General features: G+C 36.8%; 1 protein-coding gene across 2 annotated transcripts; it reads right to left on the reverse strand.

Annotated features, from left to right (window-relative positions):
• Positions 1-598: 598 nt before the first annotated feature.
• MAD2L1 (mitotic arrest deficient 2 like 1) lies at positions 599-7,004 on the reverse strand. 2 transcript variants are annotated; one of them, XM_021710714.1, is made up of 5 exons: positions 6,788-7,004; positions 5,851-5,997; positions 4,473-4,593; positions 3,228-3,331; positions 599-2,032 (listed from the first exon to the last, which is right to left on the reverse strand). In XM_021710714.1, exons 1-5 carry the CDS (start codon positions 6,858-6,860, stop codon positions 1,887-1,889), a joined length of 591 nt encoding a protein of 196 aa, XP_021566389.1. In that variant the 5' UTR covers positions 6,861-7,004; the 3' UTR covers positions 599-1,886. The 2 variants fall into 2 exon arrangements, with proteins under 2 accessions (XP_021566389.1, XP_008052867.1); XM_008054676.2 differs by having other exon boundaries at positions 599-2,059.
• Positions 7,005-7,217: the final 213 nt, after the last annotated feature.

Raw genomic sequence — 7,217 nt, forward strand, 5'->3', positions numbered from 1 at the left:
TCTGATAATATACCTAATTCAAAATACTTCCCATTTGTGTTTAACTATTTTTCTCATTCAGGAAAAGACTTATGGGTTACCTGTTTTCTTTAGCTGGACCTCAAGTAGCTTCAACAACTTTTTGGGGAATGAACCTTCCTTAACAGCATCCATTAGACCCATCCCCAAATATTGGCATCTGTTTGTCCAGTACTGAGATATGAAAGAGTGCAAGACTTTGCCCTTTAGATTTTACAAGCACTCAATTGGATCAAAGAGATATAATTCATCTAGATGAAATAACAAAGATAAATGCATAATTGAATAAAGCTGTTTGGTTACTTAATGGTGCTTTGCCACTTATTTCCTTCTTCCTTGTAGATCTCAAGCTTCAGAAAGGCCAAACATTATTTATTCTGGCACCTGACACACAGTATTTTGCACATTAAAAGATGCTCAATGTGTAATACTCGAATGAATGGAAAAAATATCTGCAATTACTTAATAATAGTGAAGGTTAAAGAAGTTAATACACATAAAGAGCTTAGAACAGTGTCCTATACTAAGGATTTAATAAGTGAATTACAAAATGAGACAAGATTTAGAACAGAGAAACAAATTTAAGGCAAATTTGTAAACTGACCTTGAAAAAACAGGTGAGCAGTAGATAGAAAGCACATACCTGATGAAGGTATTAATGAAAACACAGGAATAAGCATGATATTTAAATATGTAAGACTAAGAATATAAAAAAGTATTAGTTAACATTTATTAAGCTGGAACTGTGGAATTAATTTCAAATGACATCCTTTTACAATGATGAAGTCATAGGCTTAGGGGGTATTATCAAAGCTTATCCATTAGACTGAAAGTACCTTGAGACTTACTCAACTCTGTATCCTTAAGCCCTACAACCTAGTAGGCAAAAGAATTAATTTGCTATGCTGAATCCATTCTAATCACATTTAGTTGTATTAACACCACACCAATATAAAAACATTTTAAGATAAATTTATTTACAACATACAAATTTAACTTTATTTCCTCATTTTCACTTAAAGCTTGATTTTGTAAAACATAAAAATAATTTTTAAGAGTTCTGTCAAAATTCATCAAGGAATTAAAGCCTTCTGCCAATTGCCATGTAACTGAATCATCCCGGAAGTGGATCCTACAGTTCCAGTGACATTTTTAGATGACAGTAACCCCAGCCAACAACTTGACCCTAAGCCAGAACCATCAAGCTAAGCTGTATTTAAATTTGATTCATAAAAATGTGAAAGATAAGTACTTTTTGTTTTAAGCTCCCTTTTCCCAAGAATTCTGCACCACTGGAAATTAACAGTAGAAATATTCATTGCTTCATGGGATCAAGTTATCTAAATTAAAATCAGATAATTGGAAAATTATTCAATATAGAAACTATACAATGAAATAAATGACAAAGACCTAATAGAACAATATTTTCCATTGTTTATGGGTTATTAGTTACTTTCAAGATCCAAGCAAAGATTCTGAATACTCAGACTTTTGTTGTATTTTATATTTAAATATCTCCTTATTTATACTAAGTCAAGCTACTTGACCAAAATGTCTTATTTATATAAGCATTTAGCTTTATAGCAAAACTTTTCCCACCTACAGTTACCACCTTCAAAGGAATTAACATTAAAATGCTGCTGGTTCCTTTTGAACAATGTGCAATAAATTCACTATTCCAACCCTACTGAAAGTCAAACAGGTACCAAAAAAAATGTAACAATTACACACAGTTCAGTAAAATATGATGTTGGTTTTCCCCCATCTAAAAATTAACCAAGGAAATAAAGCATATCAACTACAGTTGACTTGGTTTCAGGAAAACCACATGTGAAAATTAAAATTACACTATTGTCCTCATTTCATCTTCAGTCATTGACAGGAATTTTGTAGGCCACCATGCTATTCACTTTGTGGATGGTAGTAGTAAATGAACGAAGACGGACCTCTTCAGAATTGGTAATGAACTGTGGTCCCGATTCTTCCCATTTTTCAGGTACAACTAAATCTTTGTCTGTATAAATCAGCAAATCAAATGAACCTAAATTGGAGATAAGTTCATTAAAGTATATTATTTTTCAAAAGTAAAACTACCCTTCCTATTTTGAACCACCCACTGTTATAAAAGATAGCTTAGCCTGGTCTCTAAACACAAGTTAATTTATTTTCCTCAATAAAAATTTTATTAGTAAAGAAAATATTTTATCCTTCTACTTTTTCTTAAGAAAAATTCATGGTTTTTTTGTCTTTAAAGAGAAAATCATCAAAAATATTTGCAACACATTTAGAACACATGAGAAAATATGAATGTAGGCCTGAGGAAAGCTAACAAATTGGTTCAGTCGCTGTATTCCAGTGCCCAAAACAGTGCCCAGTATACAGCAGGTTCTCAGTAAATTTAAGATGAATAAAGAAGACTGGAAATGAAAACATAGTTATAGCTACCATCTTAATTACATAAAGAAAAATGTGTAGAAAATAAAAATAGTGAAATAAGTTACATCAAAATGTTCAAGAGTGCGTACGGTGAAAATACTTTTTCTTTTCAGCATTTCCTAAATTTTCTGGAATGTATATATATAGCCTTTTATCCATGGATTCATTTATCCATGGTCAATCAGTCTGAAAATACTAAAATGGAAAATTCCAAAAATAAACAATTTTTACCTTTTAAACTGCATACAAAATGTGATGAAATCTCACACCATCCCACCAGGGACATGAATCATCCCTTTGTCTAGCATATCCACTCTGTATATACCTGTCTATTAGTCACTTAGTAGCTGCCTCAGTTATAGATGAACTGTCATGAGTTCAGTGATTGTGGTCAAGTAATCCTTATTTTACTTAATAATGGCCCCAAAGTGCAATGGTAGTGATGCTAGCATGTTGGTATAATTATTCCATTTTATTACAAGTTATTGGTGTTAACTCTTACTGTGCTTAACTTATAAATTTTATCATAGGTATCTATATATAAGAAAAAACTTAGTATATACAGAGGTCGTAGTAACCATGGTTTTAGGCATTCACTGGGAGTCTTTCCATGGAAAGGGGGATTACCATATATTACTTTTGCTTTATTAATGATTTTCCCTTCATTTATATTACATATTGATAATTAAGAGTAATAAAGGGGTGATTCTTAAGGCAATAGCTTGGTCTTTCCTTGGTAAATTTAACTCAATGAGAAGTTGTTTAATACTTACAAGAAACTTCCAACAGTGGCAAAAATGTCACTGTTGCTGTGATCTGTCTAATCACTGAACGAATTTCATCCTGGATAGCTTTCTGAGATTTTTCTCTGGGTGTACTGCCAAAGAAACCAAATCAGTTAATTCATTTTAGGTCTTAACAAATTTTAAAAAATACTGTGGTAAGATTACTTATCTGATTAAATGCTCCCAAAATCAAGCAGGTAATGCATTAAAAAGGAGATTTTAAAAAATATATGAGTAAAGTATCCATGACCTATAACCTAGTAGGCACAACACATATCATTATTTTATTTCCCTTCCAATCATGTTTTAGACTTGGTCTTGGATCAGGTCATTTAGTATCAGATGAATAGAAAATTTGCCAGTCACTTCAAGTAAGGAATACTTTAGCATCTCTTAAAATAACAAGTGGTACCTAAAATATTTAATTGGTATAAACATTTTGGCATTTTTAGTAATATCTAAATGTCTAATTTTCTATTGCCTCGAAGAAACTATTAAATTGTGTATCAAATCATTTTTCTAAGCTAAAAATTCTCTAAAACAGACCAAAGGCAGAAGCAAACTACATTTCATTGTGAGAAATCATTCTTAGCTGGACGTGGTGGCATGTGTCTGTAGTTCCAGCTACTTGGAAGGCTGAGGTGGAAGATAGCCTGAGCCCAGCAGGTAGAGGCTGTGGTGGCTGTGAGTATGCAACCGCACTCCAGCCTGGGCGACAAAGAGACTCCAACTCAGAAAAAGAGAAATCATTCTAAGTTTACAGAAAAGCCTGGGACAATGCTAAACATTAGAATATAAAGATGGGCATTTCCCATCCAAGGAGTCTGCAACCTTCAGTAGCTTATTAGGTGTCTTAGGAAGTTCATGGCATTAAATGATGTACAGTAAAGCTGCATCTTAAGCTGTGTGAAAATTTAGGATCATTCTTTAATTCACTAAATGGTCCCTCAAAGACATTGTGTAGTTTTGTATATGCAACAGTAAATACTAAAATTTGAAATTCACTGATTTAAACTAAAGGCAATTATGTTAGCCATATGCTATATATACACAAATCAATGAAATACTAAAGTGAGCACAATTCTTTTCCATAGGTGATTGATAATCTTAGAAACTATACAAAAGAAACAAACTATACTTTATATGAACCTAGTTCAATATAATCGGAACTCATTTAGTAATGAAAACAAGTTTTGAAAAATATATATGAATGTGAAAACAATTACTACTTACCTGTCATCTTTTGCAGTCTTGTCACACTCAATATCAAATTGCCATCTTTCAAGGACCTCACCACTTTCAATATTTGAGATGACTACAACCAGTTTCTGAACTGAACACTTATATAACCAATCTGCAACAAATAACAAGGCATCTTCTTTGGTCCACTGCATTGCAAAGCAGCTTTCTTCTCAGAATCCACTTCCTATCCTCAAATATGTGATACTTCCATCTTAATCCAAGGTAAGTGCAAAGGAGATGGGCATTAATCTAATCACACCAATAAATATGAAATTATCTTTATAATGGGTGCTATAAGGGAGATAAATGGTCCATCAAGAGCATAAACTAGAAAAATTTGATTCACCCAGAAAGTTCAGAGAAAGCCTGAGTTTAGCTCTACGAACCAACAGCATTAAATATGCAAAAGGAGAGGGAGGAAAGTATAGGCCTCAAATACTCAAAAGGGACGAGAATATGACCAGAGGACTGAAAGTAGGCCAGCACAACTACAATCAAGAAACAAAAAGAATGAACAAGGTAATTCTGGCAAGATAAACAGGAGTTAGACTATGCCAAATAAGGTGGGTCAAATTTTAAAAAATTATACTTCTAGATCAGGGAATTACTATGTTTGAAGCAGAGTGTGATGTAGACTTGTATTTCAAAACTATCATTGTGGCTGTGATGTGGAACAAGGACTGGAGATGGTAAAGAGGGAATCTAGGGACACTAGTCAATCAGTAATTTAATCAAGAGTTATAATAAGCTTGTAGGAGGGAAAACTCCTTGCAGGAGTATTCAGATAGAAAAGCCTCACTGAATCATAGGTAGAATTTTTAAAAATAACAAATAGGTAGAAAAGAACCTGGAGTGTTGTTATTCAGTAGCAACTCTTTTTCCTTTCCTTTTTTTTTTTTTTTTGAAGTTTAGCTCCCTGGTTGAATCCAATTTTATTTTCCTTTGACCTTAATCTAATGACATTAGACTCTAAACTATTACAGAAAATTAACAGATCATATTAAGAGTATGTAGTATGCGTTTTCTCAGATAATGAACACCATCACAACTATGTAAAATTCCAGCTTGTTCCATTTGGTTACATAACCGCAAAAGCCATTTCTAAGGGAGTTGATGAAAAGTTTTATTAAGTCCTATCGGATTCTTAACATCAAAATATTCAGCCCACTCAAAATGTAAGTTAGGGAAGGGTGGAATTTTTTTCAATTTATATATTATTTGCTTTCTCTCAATTATGAATCACTATATTTGAAATGGTAGTTATGTTTTACACTTCTATGTACAAAGCTAAAAAAAATGACCATTTGAGATGCTAGAAAATGTGGATCCTGGGTCTGCAAAACTCAAGTAGTTCCCAATGATTGAATACCTTTTAGTTGCTCCACCACATTATTTAGGTATTTTTTTAGCTCAAGATCAGTAGTTACAAGCAAGGTGAGTCCATATTTCTGCACTCGAGTAAAGGTTTCAGATGGATATATGCCACGCTGATATAAAATGCTGTTGATGCCAAATGCTGAAAGCAAAAAAGAAACGTTATGGAAAAGTCGTGATCATTTTGTAACTCTCGAAAACAAAATATATTTAGATCTGGCTATAGTGCTATTAATGCTATAAAGTTGTAAGTGACTGAACACAGGTTTGAGTGTCTTGCTGAAAGCTGAGTAGGTAGAAAGTGACATTTAAAATCCCTAAAAATCTTGCTTCTAAGTAAAAGAGATACCTGCATTTATGTGGCAATTAAAAAAAAAAAAAACGTCAAAGTGCATTTACCTACCATTGTCAAATTTCACCTCATTGTAATCCAAGTCCAAGATAGATTATGTGGTTAGAGGATGTCGAAATATTTTTTGCACCCGAGTCAGAAACTAATTGACTGACTATTCCCGGGCCTCAGGCCAGCCTTTCCCTCTCATTTCTCCTTTTCTCCTGCCAGCTTCCGTTCAAACCTACAGCTGGCTTGGTTGAGAACAGGGCCTGCCTCAGAATCACCTGGGGTGGGCGGGCGAGGGTGGGGTCTCGGACCGGGCCACACTGTCCCAAGCCACGGGAAAGAGGGAAGGTAGGGAGACCGGGAAACGCTCCAAGTGCGACCACGCAGCCAGGCAGGCCTCAGCAGCACCCAGACCTCCCGCTCGTCATCAGCAGCGCGTCGGCAGGAAGCGCCCGTATCCCCTCGTCCCGCATCCTTCCGCGGAGCAGGAGGCCCCGAGCAGGAAGGGTTTTCCTCGCCTCGGAGGCCCGGCTGCGGGCCTACCGACCACGGGGACTCAGTTCTCCCCGCCCCGGGCTGCCCGAGAACTTACAGAAGAACTCGGCCACGATCTCGGCGCTCCCGCGCAAAGTGATGCCCTGCTCCCGGGAGAGCTGCAGCGCCATGGCTCGGCCCGCAGACGAAGACACACGCTTCCACTCAGCCTGAGACCACCGCGGCGGCTACCACAACAGTTCCCCGCCAATCGTTTCAAAAGTAACGACGCAGCACGCCGTGGGGCCCTTTACGCAGGCGCGACGAGCCTCTAAGCCCCGCCCCACACGGAGAGAAATCTCCGCTCCCCTGCGCTCTCGCGGGAGCGGCCGGTGGGCGCAGGCGCAGTTGCTGGACGTGGGTGCGCCGTACCCGGTTGTCAGGCTCTTGCAGGCGCCCGGTGAAGCGTCCTTGGGTCTTCTACGAGGGAAGGAGACGGAGGGTCCCGGTTTTAGTGGCCGCTCCCCAGGCCTGTGAACTGAGCGACC

This window comes from Carlito syrichta, unplaced genomic scaffold (genome assembly GCF_000164805.1).
Source record: "Carlito syrichta isolate Samal-C Ts95f unplaced genomic scaffold, Tarsius_syrichta-2.0.1 Scaffold297594, whole genome shotgun sequence".
In the NCBI taxonomy this organism is placed as follows: domain Eukaryota; kingdom Metazoa; phylum Chordata; class Mammalia; order Primates; family Tarsiidae; genus Carlito; species Carlito syrichta.

What these genes read in the sequence shown, in the direction of transcription:
- MAD2L1 (XM_008054676.2), bottom strand. Translation starts at nt 6,860, where the DNA reads ATGGCGCTGCAGCTCTCCCGGGAGCAGGGCATCACTTTGCGCGGGAGC. An exon ending in TGTGGTGGAGCAACTAAAAG is followed by an intron (nt 4,594 to 5,850) that starts GTATTCAATCAT and finishes TATTTGTTGCAG; the next exon opens with ATTGGTTATATAAGTGTTCA. An exon ending in AAGACTGCAAAAGATGACAG is followed by an intron (nt 3,332 to 4,472) that starts GTAAGTAGTAAT and finishes TTTCTTTGGCAG; the next exon opens with TACACCCAGAGAAAAATCTC.